Source organism: Xiphophorus hellerii, chromosome 12 (assembly GCF_003331165.1).
Source record: "Xiphophorus hellerii strain 12219 chromosome 12, Xiphophorus_hellerii-4.1, whole genome shotgun sequence".
In the NCBI taxonomy this organism is placed as follows: Eukaryota; Metazoa; Chordata; class Actinopteri; order Cyprinodontiformes; family Poeciliidae; genus Xiphophorus; species Xiphophorus hellerii.
Window position 1 is genome coordinate 11,499,684 of NC_045683.1, and position 20,570 is coordinate 11,520,253.

General features: G+C 37.6%; 3 protein-coding genes across 5 annotated transcripts; 2 read left to right on the forward strand and 1 right to left on the reverse strand.

Moving 5' to 3' along the window:
- Positions 1-1,292: 1,292 nt before the first annotated feature.
- LOC116729125 (isotocin-neurophysin IT 1-like) lies at positions 1,293-4,432 on the forward strand. Of its 2 annotated transcripts, none has more exons than XM_032577474.1 (4): positions 1,293-1,406; positions 1,482-1,603; positions 2,256-2,460; positions 4,086-4,432. In XM_032577474.1, the coding sequence occupies exons 2-4, from the start codon at positions 1,484-1,486 to the stop codon at positions 4,226-4,228; spliced, it is 468 nt and encodes a 155-aa protein (XP_032433365.1). In that variant the 5' UTR covers positions 1,293-1,406; positions 1,482-1,483; the 3' UTR covers positions 4,229-4,432. The 2 variants fall into 2 exon arrangements, with proteins under 2 accessions (XP_032433365.1, XP_032433366.1); XM_032577475.1 differs by having other exon boundaries at positions 1,320-1,406; positions 1,479-1,603.
- Positions 4,433-6,286: 1,854 nt separating this feature from the next.
- On the forward strand, positions 6,287-6,983 carry LOC116730217 (fatty acid-binding protein, liver-type). Its single transcript, XM_032579243.1, has 4 exons — positions 6,287-6,384; positions 6,460-6,632; positions 6,731-6,823; positions 6,895-6,983. Exons 1-4 carry the CDS (start codon positions 6,318-6,320, stop codon positions 6,943-6,945), a joined length of 384 nt encoding a protein of 127 aa, XP_032435134.1. The 5' UTR covers positions 6,287-6,317; the 3' UTR covers positions 6,946-6,983.
- Positions 6,984-8,040: 1,057 nt separating this feature from the next.
- smyd1b (SET and MYND domain containing 1b) lies at positions 8,041-17,754 on the reverse strand. Of its 2 annotated transcripts, XM_032579767.1 has the most exons (10): positions 17,498-17,754; positions 16,752-16,928; positions 15,494-15,707; positions 14,712-14,842; positions 13,300-13,338; positions 10,787-10,982; positions 10,037-10,129; positions 9,788-9,951; positions 8,765-8,933; positions 8,041-8,355 (listed from the first exon to the last, which is right to left on the reverse strand). In XM_032579767.1, exons 1-10 carry the CDS (start codon positions 17,617-17,619, stop codon positions 8,191-8,193), a joined length of 1,470 nt encoding a protein of 489 aa, XP_032435658.1. In that variant the 5' UTR covers positions 17,620-17,754; the 3' UTR covers positions 8,041-8,190. The 2 variants fall into 2 exon arrangements, with proteins under 2 accessions (XP_032435658.1, XP_032435659.1); XM_032579768.1 differs by lacking the exon at positions 13,300-13,338 and having other exon boundaries at positions 17,498-17,619.
- Between the last annotated feature and the right edge of the window lie 2,816 nt (positions 17,755-20,570).

Genomic DNA, 20,570 nt, shown 5'->3' on the forward strand with positions numbered 1-20,570 from the left:
CTAGCCTCCCTGTGACTGCTGAAAGAAAGCACGGCCACAGCATGCTGCTGCCACCAACGTGTTTCATCAGGGGAATGGTGTGCTCAAGGTTCCACATGTGACGAGTAACAGATACATTTTGGTCTAATGTGACCATAAGTGTCCTGAGGCCCACACATGGCTTCTAGCAAACTTCAAACAAAATGTATACGGCTGTTCTTCCTGCTTCTCTTCCGTGACGGTGATGAGAGATTAATCACACTCATATGAACCATATTTACCAGTTAGGTGATTTATAAAGCTTGCTGTTTTCACTGTATTTTATTTACAGAGAGTAAAGTAACCTAAACAAAAATGCAAAATTGTTTTTTTACTGTAATCTGTAAAAAAACAAAGAAATATTAAAGATGGACGCTTTATTCAACAAACATGAATTTCAAAAGCCTTTTGTATTGTTGTAAATGTTTGCACAAAACTGTTACGTTCCAATCAGCATAGATGGAGGGAAGGTTGTTCCTTTACCTTGTCCAAGCTTTAGCAAAAAGGATGATAAGAGAAAACAACTCACAGCCAGTAGGAGGCAAGTGAAACTGTGACTTGTTCCACATATTCATGTCTGCTAACAAACTTACACCTGGAACAAAAGTTAGTTGAAATGAGGTGGCTTCTGCAGAAAGGTGCACTAATTAAGCTCATATCATTGTTGAGATGTAGCTGCCTTCTGCGGGTTGTGGCTCGTCATTAAGTGCGTTAATTAGCCCATAAAAGCAATTAACCTCAGATCCTGAACAATGTGTGCCTCAATTCCTCTGAAGAATTAAGGACTTAAAGAAGAATGGAGGACATTCTTAGTAGTGGCAAGATTTGTCATCATCGGTGTTGCATTGCTTCAAGGAGAACATGGCCGCCGAGCCAAATGCGGCCGCTTAGCATTCAATTTTGACCACAGACCTCCTCTGATCACCTGTAAACTCACTTTCTCATGACAGCCCTCCAAAATATGTCAAAAATCTTAAGAATAAACCCAAAACTCAAACCATCTTCTTTTAATTGTAGATCAAAGTTCTACAGTTCGTGTGATCTTTAATAATTAGAATAATTTCATCCCTGCATGCTCATCTTTACCTCTCTGATGATGTTTCTCATCTCTAACATGCACGGTCACGCTCCACAAGACCTTCAGTAATGAACTTCAGCAAAAGAGATGTAAGCACGGCGACCTGGCCCTTTGACCCTTTTCTCACACTGTGACGATTCATCTCTGCATCCAAAGAACATTCATTAGAGATTTTTAAGTGGCTTTCGGCTTTCTGGGTCACTTTCAAATGTTGCCTTGAGGAATATATAAGACCTGTGAACGGCAGACGCAAAGACGGAGACCACAGCAATCACCTCTGAGCGCTTGTGAGCAGAACGTGAAGAAACAGGTGAACAAATTTGATCTCAGAACATTTGTGTAGCCGAGTCCATTTTCTGTATTTAACAGCCTTTATTCTCAGCAGAAATGTCTGGAGCTGCCGTGTCCGTGGGCCTGCTTTTCCTCCTGTCCGTTTGTTCGGCGTGTTACATCTCCAACTGCCCCATCGGTGGAAAGAGGTCCATCATGGATGCTCCTCTCCGAAAGGTTTGTTGCTTCAATTTTAATTTTTAAGCTACAAACTCAAAGTAAAATGCTTTTGCCTTATCAAATTGAAATGTGTCGCCTATCAGAGCTGAATGACAAAAAATATAGATAACTATGACAACTTTCAGAACAGATCTTCTTGCATTTTCTTTCTCTTCAGAACTGTGAGAACGTTTTGGATTCCAGATAAATTTCAGAAATAGAATTGAAAATCTAGGATGGAAATATATATAATAAAATTTATATATATTTATTATATATAAATAAAATCAAGACTGACTTGATTTATTCCTGTATACAAATTGGACTTTTTTGTTTAGTAATGTGCCTTAAGATGGCATGTGTTGCAAATTGGCACTATAGAAACAAACTGCATCAAACTGAATGAGCATGGTAAAAGATAAACACTGCAAAAACACAAAATCGTACCAAGTTTACAAGTTGACTAACTTGCAAAACAAGTTAATTAATTTGCAAAAACTGTTGCATTTGGTCTAGTTTCTTATTTCAAGTGCACTAACTGACTTAAAGCTCCTATATCTTGCATAAAAGTTAATTTTAAGTTAGTTTTGTCTTATTTTAAGAGCACTAAGATATTTGCACTAGAAACTAGACAAAAAATACTTAAGATTCTTTTTCTTTCCCTCCATAGTGTATGTCTTGTGGCCCCGGAGACCGGGGCCGCTGCTACGGCCCCAGCATCTGCTGCGGGGAGGGCATCGGCTGCCTCATGGGTTCCCCCGAGTCGGCACACTGCGTGGAGGAGAACTACCTGCTCACCCCCTGTCAGGCTGGAGGGAGAGCCTGTGGCTCAGAGGGAGGACGCTGCGCCGCTGCAGGACTTTGCTGCGATGCAGGTCAGTGAATCTGGAAACAGTCACTGATTCAAGACAAAAAGTTGTCGTAATGGACTGGTGCATTTTCCTGAGGCATGAAGAAAATGTAACGTTCTTGCTTTTCAAATAGCAGGTGAAGAAAATGCACCAGTCCATTATGGCAACACAGACAATCATACACACCCATTCATAAAATGTCTGGACAAAGAAATTACACAATATATTAAGATAACTGTTTAAAATATGAAAATATGTTTTATAAAATACAGTATGTTTATTACTACATCATCTTAAGCTCCATTTGTTCTACATCATACTTTATTTTCTGAGACATCATAAAGCACTGTTAGTCATTTAACTTGGGATTTTGGTTCCCTCCTTTACTGTTGCATCTTCATGTCACATACTAGTGAACTCATTTGCAAAAACTGTTGCTTTGGCTACAAAAACCTAAAAGTCGCAAACTAAATGGACCGGTATTGGTTAAAACCCAGTGATGCGCCATGTCAACTTTATTTCCAGATGATTAAAAACTATTTTAATCCAAGATAATTAAAAATCACTTCAGAATTTTAGTCCTGGTTTAGTCGACAAACGTCTCAAGCTGGATAAGGACAACAATGGTAAAGGACAGGCCCATGTTGGCCAGTAGGTGGCAGCGTGTATGGAAGAAACAAAAACTACCTTTGAAACAATCCTGGGTGAAACAAGGCCCATTTTTAAACATTCATATCATTTTATTACAACATCAGCATTTTTATTTGATTTGCTCACAATAGAGAGGGCTTCTCAAATTATTGTAATTATCTGCCAAAGCTTTTAAATTCTTAAACAATTTAAATAGAAGTGTGAGAAAAGTGCATCCACTCTATTTTAAAGAAACTAAAGTGTGAGGTGAAAATAAAGTGAAATTTCTAATTTAAGAAACAAAAAACAGATTCTAAATAGTCATTGTAGAACTTTCTATAAATATCTAAATAACAGTTTACATGACAGTCTTTAGATAAACACAGAGAATTTTTAGATGTAATGAAGTTAAAGTACCATAAAGATCTATGCACACAAACATAGATCTTTGTGTGCATAGAAGACGAACATACTTCCTTTCTTTGATTTTGAGTGTTTCACTTCTCATCTGAAAGATTTCTTTTTTAGTTCTGACAGAAGGATGTATACTTAATCTAAATATGGCTCATTACTGGTGCCGATGCATCAGTAGCAGCTTTTTTCATTTCAGTTTGAATGCTTCAGTTCAGTTCAGTTTTTCTTTAATGGCTGAATTGATGTTAAAATCCTCTTTAAAAACCAACCATTGCTTTAAATTTGTTATCTTAATGTAAACATTAAGATACCATTAAGTCACAGGGTTACATTTACAAGAAAACAACATTGTTAAAATAAATAAACTTGCAAAAAGGGCATTTAACCAGTTAATAGACGACATGGGATAAAAGCAGAAGACACTTGCAGAACAATATAAGCAGGAACAAACATGTTGATTCTTTCTCTTTAGATCATTCTGATCCACTTGTAGCTCTAAGTGGTGGGGGAATTACAGGAAAATGCCTTTTTTCTGCTTGTTTAAGTGCAGTCTCAGTGAAATACCACAGCATTAACGCCTCCATCTTTCTTTTTTTCCACCACAGAAAGCTGCACTGCAGATCAGGCATGCCTCCCTGAGGACGACGGAGATGACCAAAGCAGCCAGTTCGAAGGCGGTGACCCCACCGACATCATCCTCAGGCTCTTGCATCTGGCCCGCCACACTTCTCACCGAACCCACCAATGAGCGCCTCTGCTACCCAAAGGTCTCTCTGCAAGGACAATGGGACTTGTAGTTCCTGCTGTATAGCTGTGTTTCCATGTCTGTCACCACATTTTGTGCTTCAGTAGAGTGCCTTTGTCAATATATTTTTGAGTATGAAAACAGGGATGAATACAGAGAGGTCATCCAGAGTTCTGCATGCTGAAATAAAGTTTGGAGAAAGTATAACATGCCTGTTTTTTTTCCTTCTCTGCACAAGGTGAAGAAAGAGTCAGCATTAGCCTTATCAGGTTTAGTGTTCGATCATATCCCACTATCATCAGAGCTGCCCTTATCTTTCAGATCCTCACATGAGGTTGTGTCAAATATCAATGTTGCAACCTTTAGGGTGATCATCTGGTCACCTTTGAGACAGTTTTTCACAGCTTAATGACTGAACTGTGCTCAGTTCAAGAGGTAATGACAAAGAAAAGTGTTTCAGTCGGAGGAAAACATTTTGAAAGACAGGCTGCAGGCGAGCGATGTTCCACTGAGCAGAATAAATGGTTATATTAGTCTGCTTTGTGAAAACTCTCATCATCAAAAATCTTATTGTGAAAAGTGACTTCATCTGATCAAAGTACATTTGAAATCAAATATGGATCATAGTTCACACTGTGGATTTGTGCACCTCGATGGGTTTATACCAGGTGCTAAAGAAGAAAAAATATATAAATTTATTACCATACATGTGCATCTCATTAAAGTGAAATTTAACTTCAAAGATGATTTACTTTAGTACTTGATTTCAAAAGGTGAGAAAAATTATTAGATCAACTTCCCAAAGATTGATATGTGTTAAGGTTTTAAATCTGTTTTATTGATTATGGCTAATGCTGATGAAAACTCAAAACTCAGTTTCTTGGAAAAATTTAAACTTAAGTATAATTTTTTAAAAACTGAATACAAAGATGCCAGCATATTGAAAAAATAAACTTTCCTTGAACAGTGCTACAAATGAACTCATTACCTGGTTGGGATTCCTCTTACATGAATTACTGCATCAATGCACCGTGGCATAGAGGCGGTCAGCCTCTTGGCACTTCCAATCTGTAAGGGAAGTTCAGATTGCTTTGATAGCTGCCTTCAGGTCATCTTCATTGTCCGATTTTTTGTCTCTCATCTTTTATATCAGGTTATTTTGCTGGCTAATCAAACACAGTGGTCATTAATCCAGGTATTAATACCTTTTGCATTGTGGTGCCAAGTCCTGTTGGAAAATGAGATCAGCATCTTTGAACAGCTTGCTGGCAAAACGATGAGCTCCGAAGATTCCTGGTTGACAGTTGCTCTGACTTTGGACATGCAGATCAACACCAGCGGATGACATGGCACCCCAATTCATCACTAACAGAGAACTTCACAATGGATCTAATGCAACATGATACCTGTGCTCTCTACTCTTCCTCTATACCAGGACCTTGGTTTGCCAAGTTAAATGCAGCACTTATGTTCATAAGAGCAACAGTACAGTATCTATAGTCCAGGTAAGGGCTCAGGGTTCAGGAGTTGATAAACTTTGACTCATATTCTGTATATATTTTTCTGTGGTGACTCTTGAATAAAGTTTGCTTCACTCAATCCCTGTTGTTATCACTGTTGCTGTGGCACTTTGTTTTTTGCCACATTTTTTTCTGGTACTCAACTTTCCATTACTACATATAGCATGCAGCACTCCATCAACAGCCAAGGTTTTAGCAGCAATCTTTTATAGCTTCCCCTACTTATGGTGGGGCTCAGTGTCTGTCTGCTGGACAACAGTCAAGCCAAAGGTCATTCCCATGTTTGTCATGCTCAAAAAATTATGTCAACATTTGTTTGTGGTCTTTTAAATGTGTCTTTCTTTTGCTTTTTCTCACCCTCCCTGTTTTCTAATGTTTATTCTTAGTTAAGTTGCTTTGAGTCTGTTTATCTCCTCCAAGAGTTTTATCTGCTGTGGTCGTTGTGACCTTGCATGAGGTGGCTTGACTCCGCCTAATTGGAATCACCTGTTGTTAATCATTGATCTCCTGCAGTCTGAGAGTATAAAAGAGGCAGGATCCTCATTTTTCCTCTACCTTCACTGTCTGCCATCATGTCTTTCAGTGGGAAATACCAGCTGGAGTCTCATGAGAACTTTGAGGCGTTTATGAAGGTTGTTGGTGAGTTGCTGCTTTAACAGATTTGTGATCAAACTGTGTGAACGATTGGCATGGTTTTAATCTGATGTATTCTAGGTATTCCTGATGAACTCATCCAGAAAGGTAAAGATCTTAAGAGCATCTCTGAGATTGAAGAGACTGGTGATGACTTCAAGGTGACAGTCACTACTGGCTCAAATGTCATTACCAACTCCTTCACCATTGGAAAAGAGACAGAGCTGCAAACCCTAACTGGAGAGAAGGTCAAAGTAAGTTAAACTCGCCTGTTAAAACTAATTCAAATGGGATGTTAAAACCTGACTGGGTTAAACGTTTCAGCATTAAATCTTTAACTTCTATCTTGAAGGGAGTGGTGGTTCGTGACGGCAACAAGCTGAAGGTTTCTCTTAAAGGAATCGAGTCGGTCACAGAACTGACTGATGCCAACACTATTGTAAATGTAAGTTCTTCAAACTATGAGCTCTGGTTGCCTCTTGGACAAACTTGTAAACCTTGTCTTTTTCTTTTCAGACGATGTCTGTTGGTGGCATTGTTTACAAGAGGATAAGCAAACGCATGTAAATGTTTACACTTTGTATAATAAACATGAAAGCAGCAAATATGTCTCTTTATTGAACTTCATCAAAGTTTGTGGTGATGCAAAACTTTCCTTCAGGTAGTGCATGGATCCTAATATGCAAGACTTCAGTCTGTCTTGGGCTTAGCTAAAGGACACATGAGCAAATTTTCACAGACTCTTTGATGCCACAGCATCAAACTTTTGCCTGAATCCATCTGGCTTGCATTAAAGTTAAAGACCTTAAATTTGCCACTAATGGGCTTGTGCAGACCATGTAGTGAAATCATGAACTCCATTGTGCTAGACTGGCTCTGAAGCACAAAGGGAGAGAACTGTTCAATTAACTCTAATGTTTGCAAGTTCCCTACTCTCTAAAAGCTCAACTGAACTATGTTTTAAAGGGAAAAGGAAGCCATGCATAGATTAATATGGATGATGTGGTGGGTTTAGATTATGGAAATATTTGCACTTGTGTAGCAGATCTGGATTTGAGGTCAATTTCTGGTAACTTGGATCTACCCAAAATACCAGTGGAAATCCCCTTAAAGTTGGTCAGACTTGCTTGCTGTAAAGCAATTTTCTATTGCTGGGGAAACTTGACATGCCATTTTTTTAAAAAAGTGTGAAATTTAAAGTGAGTACTGAGATCACACTGTCTTTTTAGGTTTCGAAAAGGTCATGGGTGGCAAGAAGTTTGCTTCTGAGCACACTTGATTTCTAGGAAAAAGATGTTCATATTTTCCAAGTTAAATTTAATCTGATCCTACAAATTAAAATCAGTTAAAAGTCTGTCACTGACTCCACCTTGTTCTCAATGTATTAACCTCAGTGGGGGGATTCAAAAGTTAAACTTTTTCCAAATGTGTAGGTTCAAAATCAGCTTAATTTTTAATTAAAAACTAAAAAATTGATGGTGCTTATGACTGACAAAAAATCAACAAATGCCCACCACACTAATCTGCCAGTGGTATGAACAACTTTTTCTCATCTCTCTTGTAAATTGATTTAGAGCAAACTTTCTTTGTGGGTTGAAGCAATTTCTATTCTATAAGCCTGTCTGTAAACTGAGTTTAAGACCTGAGAAAAAAATGATTTAGTCACTGATTCAACACATTTATTGAAAAGTAACTACAAAATGTGAGCAATGCAGAAATTGGTCATGTGACTGAAATGCATCGGACACCCAGGAAGCTGTTTACAGTAAACAAAAACGATTGCTCTCTCCATTTTAAAGTCCCATGTTTGAGCTACTTCCTCCGGTGGAAGAGATTCTTGATCCCCTCCTCAACAGACTTGGGTTCGTGCAGCATGGTCATGGGTTTGTTTTTCAGGGCCGCTTCTCTCATGCTGTGATAAACATACTCGTTCTGCTTGAACATCCTCAGCTCCATCTCTGTCTGCATGCGCATCGCCTGTGGGGGCAGCAGAGTTATCAGAGGATAACCACTGGTATATCTGCACTAGTAATGTAACACTGATTTATGTAGCCTATAAAGAAATTAGATCGACTGGAAGACAAACATTTTCCAGCTGGAGCCAGGCCACTAGGGGGCAGTAGAAACGAAGTACTATTCATGTTTACCAGACATTTGCAACCAGAGCTGCTTATAAATTTTCTGGATATGATGGAATAAACATTTGGATTACATTTTTCAACAAATCTTTAGCTGTGCCTCTCAGCTGTTTGGCACCTGATTCACTATATTTTACATATATATATACATATATATATATAAAGCTCATAAAAATGATAAAAACAAACCCCATTATAAAAAGCTAATATGGTTTCTTTTTGGTAAATATTGTTATAAAGCCATGTACCTCAAGGTCTTTGGTAATGGGGTGTGTTGGGCCGTGGGTGACCATAAGGATGGCGTAGGCCTTGCAGACCAACCCGTGTCCGACCTCGATGAGTCCGGCCTGCCAGTGAGTCACTCCGGCACGCATGGCAGCCATACCGAGGGCAGCATTGTTTGGGTGGTACAGTTTTCTGCCAAGATGGGAAATGTAGGGCACAGCAGAGAGATTTTCAGCTGGGAAACTTGCAGTTGAGGAAGAATTTTGCAGTGGAAATGAGGTGCAAAATGCAGAATGCAACATTTTAGCAGAGAGCAACACATCACAATGTGTGACAAAAACAAATGTGCAGACCTGTAGAAAATCACAAAAGTAAAAACAGCAAAAGCATGAAAAGTAAACTGAGAGTAAAATTAAAACTACAAAACCCCAACAAATTCACAGAGAATATTAAACTACAAAAACTGCTGGTAGTGACTGATACCTGGTCTATTAGACAGTTTAAATCCATATTACCATTTTTACTCAAGTTTAAACCCAACATATGTCAAATTTTGGATTTAAAGCCCTTTAATATCTGGAATCTACCTGTGTGTCACCACTAATCTATAAAACAGCAGGACTTTCACCTTTAAATGAATCTGTTAGCTTTACATTTAAAGGCCACACAGAACTACCACTGATTCTTTTCCCTAAAAAAGAAAAGGAACTTTCTCTTTAATGATCTAATCTAAGACAAATAAAACATTTATTTTGAAGGCTGTGTGTGGGCTGTAGTTTTAAATTTTAGGTTAATGTCCTCAGCTGCTTGGTGCTGACTCGATGCATGGTGAGTTTCTGGTTACCATGGTGATTCTGACCTTTTCTAGTCAGCTGTTGTGAGTTATACCTTCTATAATAAGCCTCATACTTACAAGGAACTAAGACTTGATGAAAGTTGTGCTGTTTGTAAAATAAACCTGCTATCAGATAAACCTGATAGCAGGTTTTAAAACCCTAAGCAGGAGCCATGCAACAAGTGAAGTTAAAATTCCTGTTTGCACTCACATGTATCCCTCTACCATCTTGTGAGCGTAATCCGCCGCTTCCTCAAAATACTGCAGGTAAGCTTGCACCTCACTCATTGTGCTCCACATCCTCAGCTGGTAGATGTGAGTTTCAGCCAAGACAGGCTCTGTCTTCTCAATGCACTGCCTGCATATTTTCACCACCTAGAGGCAAAAAAAGACAAAGGTTCATTTCCTTAGTTTAAATAACAAGCATAAGATCTATTTAACCTGTTTTTGTTTAATATACCTCGTGGTAGTCGCCATTTAATCGAGCCTTGTCCATCTTTTGCATCATATCAAAGCAATAATCTGTCGCCTCCTTCACCTGTTCATCTGTAGGCTGAAAGTTTGGAGAAAATAATCTTATAACTAACCGACACAAGTAGAGAAACAGCAGTGAAGAGGCCTAAAAATGCAACATTTAAGCACAAATAGTAGAGAATGGGTTATTTTGTTCAGAGATAACACATGTAGGCCATGACTAGGTCCATAAAAGTTAAAGCCTGATTACTTGTTATCTATAAAAGACCTTTGTCCAACTGCAAGAAGTCTGTCCAAGACATTGATTAAGTCACATTGTGTTCAGTTTCTTAAGATAAACAGACTTAGAAAAAGTTTTCTCCTCATAGATAAAGACTTTCTAAATAACAATGACCTCACTCACCCAGCTGAATGTAGTATGACCTAGTAGTGAATTGAGCAGCTTAAGATAATGTCAGGCTGCTCTGATATTTATTTGGTATTAGTAGCTGACTTTACATTATTGCTATATGCCACTGAAGTAAAGATACAGTCATAAAGTCTTTGCACAAGTCTAGTTAAAATCTGGGAGTGTGTGTAAATGGCAATTCTACTTGTGAATTATCTTTTCTTAAAATAGTCAGTGTAGTCCTGCTTCTCATATTTCCCGCCTGCCTTATCACCCCTGTCAGTGCTAAATGAGGCGCTAGCATTTTGTCTGTTTGCCACCCCCACACTCACACACACACACACAAACCTTGACTCCTTCCACTTCCCGTCCCCCCATCTTTATGTCATCGTGGGTTTTGTTGCTGCAGTGTTCACATGTGCAGTCAAAGAAGTACTGTGTTTTCAGGAGCCTCTGTCTCTCTTCTGACACATTCAAGTAGTCCACATAAGCGACTGTCAGCTCCTCTCCTTCTGCAATCTTGCCCAAGGAGCGCAACTCAATCCTGAAGAGTGGAAACAAAAGTAAAGGCATGTCTGCATCTTAAAATGCATGCAAAGTGATTTCATGTCATTTTCAATGATGGGTATGAGGGTGAAAGCCTACATACACCATGATGTGGGTTTCAATCAAGTCTGTCAACTTTAAAGACTAGACAGCATGATAAAAGTATTTGCACACTTTAATTCTCAAAACACTTAATGATCTGGTTGTGTAATGAACAGAATATTTAAAGGTGCAAAGTACAGCCTCTCCTCTTTACCCCCTAAGCAGAATGTATCATATTTGCCATCATATTTTGTAAAAAATAAAATAAAATAAAATAAAGCTGATCTCAATTCCTAACTCATGAAAACAGCTGAATTTTATTCCCTGTTTCTCATAAAACAATGTTTGTTGAAGACACATTTTTAATCTTAAACTTACACCCTCTGATTCTTGTAACAAAAACTATTTTTTAAATCTACCATTTATACTTTTTAACCTGGGTTTGCATGTGATCTTGACTCAGTTTACCCATCCAGTAATTCTGTACCTATATGATGCTGTTTCATCCAAGTCTGCTTTCATTTGGGACCAGTACACAGAACATTTTATTTACACACTCATGATAAAGTAAACAACATCAAGGGTCCACAGAAAGAAAGTGAAATCTGGCAACTTTGATGCTCCTTAATGTTGTTTTAGTGACTTTGAATTTAGATTCAAACTGTGGATTGTTTGAAGCATCAAATCTTAAATGGGCAGGGGGTTCCCCTGTCTATTCTTGACCCTATCTTATCACTTCTTCATTGACTTAATTTGTGCTTCTGTTAAGAGAAGGTAGTGGTAGTGATTTCTGTCAACTACTGTGCAGAAAATATTTAGCTTTACTACTTATAACCTAAGTGTGTATCCTGTATAGGAGTTGGTTGCCTGCAACTTTTAGATCGGTTCCTTATCCAACACACCTGAATAAAATGGCTGAATCGTTTTTTCAGTATGCAGTCTAGTTCCTCAGGGTCCTGGATTATTTGACTCAGGTGTGTTGAAGCAGAAACACGTCTAAAAGTTGCAGGACACCAGACCTCGAGGCCTGGATTTGAAGACCCCTGTTTTAAGTGCCTCCTCACACCTGACTCAAATAGATGGGTGTTTGCCAGGCTTTTGCTGCACTTAATTGCATGCTAACGAGGAAAATGCATTCATTTTATTCAGGTTTGCTGGTGCAGGGGAATCACCTGAAACATGAAGGACAGCGGGTCCTCAAGAAGAGGGTTGAAACCCACTGGTCTAAATACCTAACCAAGCCCTTTATTCTAAAATTTAATATTTTGATGAATTGTTATTGCACATAATCAGGCAATTCTCAAATAATTTTATTTAACTCCTGAACATTTTATTTTTTATGTATTTCACTTCTGATACTATATTTCATACTAGTCAGATTATCGCCCTGGTCGGGTCACAGAAAATTACTTTCAGGAATTGGTTGACTCAGCACAAAATGTTGCCAAGGTGGATACAAAATGATTGTTGCGAAATGTCCTGTGGCAGATTGCTCATTCTCATATACCTGTAAAAGTTGTGTTTGGAAAAAAAACTATAAATGTTGGATGTACTTTGCCCTTGTGAGCGCTGAATGAGTCCAGTTCTGTCAACAGCTGCAAAAGCCCCTGTTTATAAAGCTCTAGCTGTCACTGTCCTAACAAGGGAACGTTAGAGCCATTTTTACATTGAATTCAGCTCCTTTAATATATAGCAGATTTATATTGTATTACTCTAAGCAACTCTTTTACAAAGTTGAGGCAATTTAACTAGAGAGTTAGGTAAAATGACTTCTGATACAATGATGCACCACCATGCTAACCTAACGTAGCTCTCTGGTTAGCAAAAACTGAGCCCAATTATTTCAGACAGCACCTTTAAACAAAACTGTATGCACATGAAAACGGTATTAGCTAGGTAATGTTAGAGGTCAGCCATTGATGCAAACAAAACAACCTTCTGTGTTTTCATTTGACAAAAATCAAATATGAAATGAAAAATCTATCACATGTAAAATTGTGTGTTGATCTCACAAGCAGTTAGATAAATGTGAGGATGAAGAAGAGAAGTGGGCAGAGAACAGCTTCTTGTTACACTCAGATGGGTGAGTGAAAGTTAGCACGTACATGTTGATGTTTCTATAAGAAGATGGATTGACAATGAATAAAGTGCACACCACAGAACCAGCTAAAAAGTTTGTTTTCTACAAAGAATCGATTGGGGTTATGTGCAAATATTTATTAGCGTTAAATATTCCTGTAGCTATCAAAAAGATTTAAGGTGAGGTAACGCACCTCCGTTGAGAATGAAATATGGTATTCACAGCCGACTGACTGAAAGACAAGCAGGAAGCAGTTTTACAGCGAATAACACTTGACGAATACATAAACCACACACAGACAAACCTCATATAGCAGAAAAACAAGAAGTGCAAACACAAACCTTTAACAGTGGGTTTTATTTTTCCGTTTTCCATTAAGTTTGAGTCAAGTGCAGCTACAGTGCTTTGAAAAAGTATTTATCCCCCACCTATTACTTCTGTTTCTATTTATTGTCATGATGAAATGTCTCAGCTCATTCAATATATCCTGAGCAGCTTTCAAATGATAATTTTATTGGTATTAGCCAAAAAAGCTACATGAGCTCACTTGGTCTTTTGGACTCAATGTAACTATGGGACAATAAATATCCAAATCAGAATGGTCCTGTGTGAAGATTTATTTTTTCTGTCCCCCAAGCCGCTCTTTAAATAGTGAATTAACAGCGATATATTGTAGCTTTTGACTCAGTTTCATTGACTATCCTTTAATAAAAAGTTTCTGACAATGTGAAGCAGGCTAAAATTATTTTACAGTATGCCCTGATCTAACAGGCCAGTGAATCTTATTACTGATTCATTGGCCTCTATGAAAAGAATTATAGAAACATTTCTAAGATTTTGGGACACCAGTGATCCATGATGAGAGCCATTATCCACAAATGAGAAAAACTTATTTACAGTGAAAAAACAGGCAAAACCCCTTCCCTCCGAAAACATCAGATCCCCAAGACTTTGAGAAAATATTTATAGACTGACTAGATAAATCTTTCAGAAGGTGTGCGTCCCATTACAACATTTGAGAAAAAATAAAACCTTTCTGACTTCTCAAACATGGTGGTGATCTGATGGCTAGTTTAGTTTTTCAGAACCCACAGAACTTGACTTCCTAATCCTGAAGATTATCTGAAGCATACCATCAAGCCCATCTCTGAATGGTTCAGAAAACAAGAAGCAGGTGTGGTCCAGTCAAAGTCCAGACCTAAATCTGACTGAGATGCTTTGGTTTAATCTTAAAAAGGGCATTTTTTGCAGGAAAACCCTCGAATCTGGCTGAATTTATTAGTTTTTTTAAAGTGTACAAAATTCCTCATCGGTGATGGAGAAAAATTAACATCTGTTAACACAACCACTTGAAACCAGACCAGTTTTTAGGTTCACAGAGTGTTTACCTTTTTACATTTATAAGACCAGTGGGGATTGAACAATATTTTTAAATCGTCCTTTGAAACTCCATTTTGTATTTACTCAGGTTATCTCTGTTTTGTACCGTATTTAATATCCTGAGACATATAAGTGTGACAAGCAAAAAAAAGAAGAAATCTGAAGGTAGCAATAGCAAACATTGTCAGGGAGAGTTTTATTTTTATTTATTTATTTTTTACTTACCTGCCGTGGTTGAGGATCACAGTGCAGTTTGGCCAACAGTCATGGTTAACCAAGCACAAATTAGGAAAAAGACCAACTCCTACCGCCTGAAGACCCCTCTGGTCGCTCACAGTGAAGCCGTTACAGTTGATCTGAAACATTAGACAGGAAATATTTCAATTTAAATCAAGAATACAGACAAAGTTGACAATAAACATATTTGGCTTAGAAGTTTCACACAATTCAATGTGTTTTGCATTGCTGCCAGATCTGAAAGACAACATAACCTCAGCTAAGTTTTCTAAATTGAATACCTGTGTTGACCCCTATTTAAGAGGATAAACAGGTCAAGAGGTTGTGAAAACTACAGACCATTTTCTCTTTTCATATAAAAGATGTGTTGCCTTAACACAAACTACTGCAGTGAAGGTGGAGTGAATAATATTGCTTGACTTATTAAAGGAGATGAGAACCCTGGACTCTTCCACTGAAACCAGAAATTAAAGCCAAATTGTTTCAGCTTCCTTATCACTACCAACGTCTTTGTTTTTGAGCCATTGGTACACTGTACATGTTGTTCTTTCTGCATAACAGATGAGTGTTTAAACCTGAGTGTCTGCTATAAAACAAATATTAGGTGCCATAACTTGTTGACCAAACTCATTAATTTTGCTCTCTGAGCTCCTGCACATGGCTTTATCTTGGAGAGAGCTGGCTCATACCAGTGTTTGTTTGATCACTGGAAAAAAGCAGCTTCTGCTCTGTAGTTTTACACCACCAACATGTCATACTTTGGAACGCACCACTCCAAATATGTGTGAGATGTCGTCGATTGTGTGCTGCTTGCTGGTTCGGGGCCAGTAGTCCAGGAAGTTGTGTATGTCCACTTTGAGCTCCTTTAAATCGTCCTCCTGCATGTCGTTTAGGTGGTCCTCCAGCTCGTCCAGGGTGGTCAGCTGCAAGTCAGACACCAAGCTTCCTTCCTTATCGATGCGCCACATGATGCGGCTCACCAGTCTGTGCACACGAAGGAAAAGTGGAGAACAGTTGGAAATTTGACAGTGAAATCAGCTGTGTGCCTTTAAGAAGCATTGTGGTTGTGTGAGCACATATTTTATCTTCTTCTAAAGTGACAAAGACATATGAATCAAGATTCTAGAGTCTGACATGAACATTCAAATGAAACATTTGAGTCTGGTGATGATGTGCACAGACATCGGTCTGAGTGATGGGCTTTAGGCTGGGTTGAAACCTACCTCACGGATGGAGAAGAAAGTGTTTTGTAGATGGAACCAAGTCCAGTTTTCTCAAGATTTTGAAATGAGTCCAAGGTTCAATTTTAGGCCATGTTTTTATCTTCCATATTTAGTAATAACTGTTAGATTGCAGATGGTTCTTTGCGTAAGTGGTACTGATGAGCTTAAGCCTCTCTCACAATGACGTTTTTCAGAAATGACCCACAAATCTCAGTTAATATTGATATTTCTGCCTTAGGGTAGACATTAGGGAGAGTGTTATTTATCACCGTGATGGCCTTTCCTTCAGAACTCAAACTTTCAGAGAAGTTTAGCTTGTCTGAATTGATCAGCTATAGGCAAAAACTTGTTAAAGCTACATTTTAAAAAATGTTTTTGACTATGGTGACATTTTTAATATCCAGACTGCTTAATTTCATAGATGTTGAGTATGCTTATGTTTTATGTTAAACTAATTGCACAGAACAAATCACTGGTTCATAATCATATTTTGGCCCTTGTTAAGCTGTGGGTCATTAAGTTTTATGCACAAAGCTACAGCTAAAGAGAAGCTATGTGTTGCAGTTCTTGAGATGACATCCCTGATGAGTACACCAATGCTTTCTTTGAACTTGGACTATGCTCTCTCATATTACATTTTGGTCATAGAATGATAATAATCTATTTTTAAAGCGCTTAAGATTTCTGTAACTGTAGAGTGATGTTGTACCTGTACTACAGATTTTTAAAATGTATTTCAAAAGTTTTGTTTGATGTATTCCCAAACAGAAAAAGTCAGCATAGTTCTTCTCTGGTTTCCACTCACCGGATGTTCTCATTTGGTACTTTTCCGTACGCCTTGATGGCACCGCACTCTTGTTTGTGTTCAGCCCAGCCAGCACGTTGGCAGGTTCGGTCGCAGTAATGAGCAAATTTGCATTGACCACACCTCTGGAGCTTTTCTTGTCTGCGGAAACAGCTGTGGCAAATGCGCTCTGCATGGCTGCAGAGACAAAAATAATAATAAAAATGTCACAAAAAATTGTAATTACTGGTGTCCACGTTTGATGTTTTGCTGAATTCACTCACTTAAGTCAACTTTTAAGTAAATCAGCAAAATGTAATTAGTTTACTTTTTCTATATTTCAGGCCATATTGCAAAACACTCAGATAACATCAGATAACTTAATTGTTTCCATGCAATACTAATAAGGGGACTTTGAGTTGAGATTATTTTCTCCTTCATGTTTATCTGTTGTAAAAGGTTTATATTCCTTCTAGGACGGGAACGACATTGATATTGAGAAGATCAAACACATTATAAAACACTAATTGTTCACTTGTATATTGTTCAAATCATATTTATTAAAGTTATGACTGACAATAAGCAGTATTTTGTAAAAAGGCAGCTCTTAAACGGCAGTATTAGAATTACAAATAAACATGTAGGGCTTTCAAAATTTTAAATGTGTTTTATGTTGAGAAAATTGAGGTAATCAAACAGCTTCACTGCTTGAATATCCTCACAGTTGCATTAAAACACATTACCTCTGATTTCACTCCATATCATACCTGTCAAACACAACAGCGGCGAGACTGGCCTCAGAGAAAATGACATCTCCAGCCCAAAACTCCTTGGAGGCCTTCAAGCCCCTTCCTTTCCCAGGAGAGTCGAATATGGCCACGTTCTCCATTCTTCGTGCTCCTCTTTCCCAGATTTTGGTGAATGAATGGTGGCTTGAGTTGAGCGAAGGCTATCACACTAGAAAGATAGTTAGAGAACTCACAAACCAACACGTTGTATCTTCTGTGACAACTGGACATTCCTCCCTTCAGGGACTAAAATAGCCTTACCCCACTTGAACTGTACCAAGAGGCTCAGAGAGGGGGTTGTCTCATTAGATGCCCCAAAATCAATCCTTCCAATTCACAGACATTTTAATAAAACAGTTATTACTGTGTGAAACGATAACTACTAACACTAACCATCATACTTACAGGATTGATTAATTTGCATTCACATTTTAAATGGTGTGTCCCATCACCTGGGACATTTTTCCATAGCCCCTTCTCAGGACCTGGTAGCTGTCCTCTCCCTGAGGGTTATTTTTGTCTCTCAGTTGGACCTGTCCATCAGGCCTTGGAGGTGTCGCTGAACAGCTGCCAGACGTCTAATGGAAACGGAGCTGCTCCGTCTCGTAGCCTCCACTCTGTTCTGGTGCTTTCTCCAACATGCTCCCTCTTTCTGATTGCAACAAAACATATGATACCTGAGAGGAAAATTCACTTTTACATTTGATTGTTGTGGAAAACAGAAGAGCCTCCAGCACAACTAGATTTTTACAAAACAGTTAAAGTAGTAGTAAAGTATTTTTAAAGGTCAACAGAAAGGAAGTCAAATTGTGCAAAAATATATTTTTAGTTTATTTGTTTATTTAACCAGGGACACATCCAGGGAATATTGCTTTTATGTTTAATGCAAAGTAGATGTTTTGCGTGTGTGTTTCTAGACAAAGGTCATTTGTGACCCCCGCCTCTGATGACGCTGTTGACAAATAAAATAAATACAAATCTTGGACAAAATAAATAAATAAAAAGCATATACAACATTGCAATAAATACAAAAGTAGGTATAAATAAAATAATGATGGACAATAGAGTGATCTAGTGAATGAAAGGCAAAGGTTTTACAGGTGTATTAAAAAAAAAATTCAGAAACAAGTTTTGTTCTTTCTCAGTTACCTTTACACTGCATTTCTTTCAGAAATATTTTTATTTTTATTTTGGAAAATGTGTGTGTTGGGAGTAAAGACATAATAGCTTTCTCAAACCCCAAAGTAATTTCCAGACAAAGCATAGCTATATGAATGACTGGTCTCGATATTTTATCACCATCATCAGCAGAAGTTCAAGTAACCAGTAAACAAAGTCTACATTTCATCCATTTGTTAGGATAGACTGATAACATCAGGATGACAGGTCAAGTACTGAACCAGTTTACTATACACTGACAAGAAGTTAAGAAAAAAATCCCTAAAACTTTCTCAAATCTAAAATACGTAAGTAGAAAACCTTTTACATAGAAATGTTCTTTTATGTATTTTTTCCAAGAATTGAGATTGTTTATCTCATAAAGAGGTGAGAGGTGACTGAAAATCATTTCTGTGTCCATGCATGAACTGATTAAGTCTTGGGGTCAAGTTGAATGGAAGTAATTATAGCGCCTCATGGCGGTCAGAGATAATAAGGACATCCCCTAGAAACAGATTGGTTCAACGCTTCTCTCCAGCGCACTGGTACCAATTTTCCAGCTGGGACGACACTGCCACCTCCTGGACATCTGCCCAAAGTTTAACACGATAAAAATGCTTCTGTGGATGTTTTTTCACATGAAACACTGAGCCATAAGTAGCAGAAACTCTCAATTGTGAACCCGCTATGAAGTTGTTAGACAATGTTAGAAAAGCAAAGCTGAGCACTTAGAGCTTTTTCATTTATAAACAATAATTTGGTATTTTTGTGAGTGGTGCAGTCACATAAGTCTGGATATTACTATCAGTAATAGCTCTACTTCTGTCACATTTATATATCCAGTTCATTAGAGTTTTTGCTATTTATGTACCTGTTAAATAGTTGTTATTTTAAATATGTGACTATGCTTTTATCTTAAAATACAGTAGATAAAAAATATTAAAAAGGGAAACAAAAGGGTTTGTTTGATTCTGTAAAATGTCAACATGTACTGGGGTTATAAAAGTCAAGATGACTGTAGAAGTTTAATAGTATCATGTGTTAACTATTTGCTTTAAATTTGTATTTTAGCATTTCTTTTTGTTTGTGGTATTTTTAAATTGTGTCATTATTGTTTTACTATGTTTCTCGTTTTTAATGTAATTTAATTTTCAGAAACCTTCCTTCTTGATTTTCCTGTAAAACACTTTGAATAATCCTTCAGTGTGATGGCTGACATTATAAATAAACTCACATTTCCTTGATCTCAACTAAGAAAAGTTAAGTTTTCCGACAGCTTACAAATTCTACTTGTGGTGTTTTCTTTAAAGTTTGCAAATTGTCCGATTGGAATTACAGAGAACACAGTGGACTAATAATCTTTAGAGTATTTTCTCTTCTGCTGTCATTATTGAGGCAGCATCAGAACCTTAAAGACGCTCAACAACCTTATGAAGACGCCTGGTTCTGTTTTGGGGATTACTTTGGACATGATGCTGAAAAAAGGGGATTTTACATCAAATCAAGAGATTTGTGAATAACTCTGACCATTTTGTTCATGAGACACAAGGTGTCTTCAGTCAGAGGATTCTTCAAATTTGTTGTAACACAGACAGGTTACAGGAGATCTTTCCTACCCACAGCCATCACCATCTACAAAAACTTCAATTAAATGACCTATAACTATATTTAATTTCCCTTTGGAATCAGTAAAGTATTTTTGAATTGAATTGAATTATTTAGTGGATTCCATTATTATTTTAATCACTACTTTATCTTGTGTTTTTTTTTTTCTTTCCTTTAGTTTGTTTTTCTTTAATTCCAATGTTTTGCACTTTGGTCAGCATTGTTGTCGTTTTTAAAGTGTTTTATTTTTAATAAACGAGATTGGTATGGTAGGTAGCTAGGTCAGTAT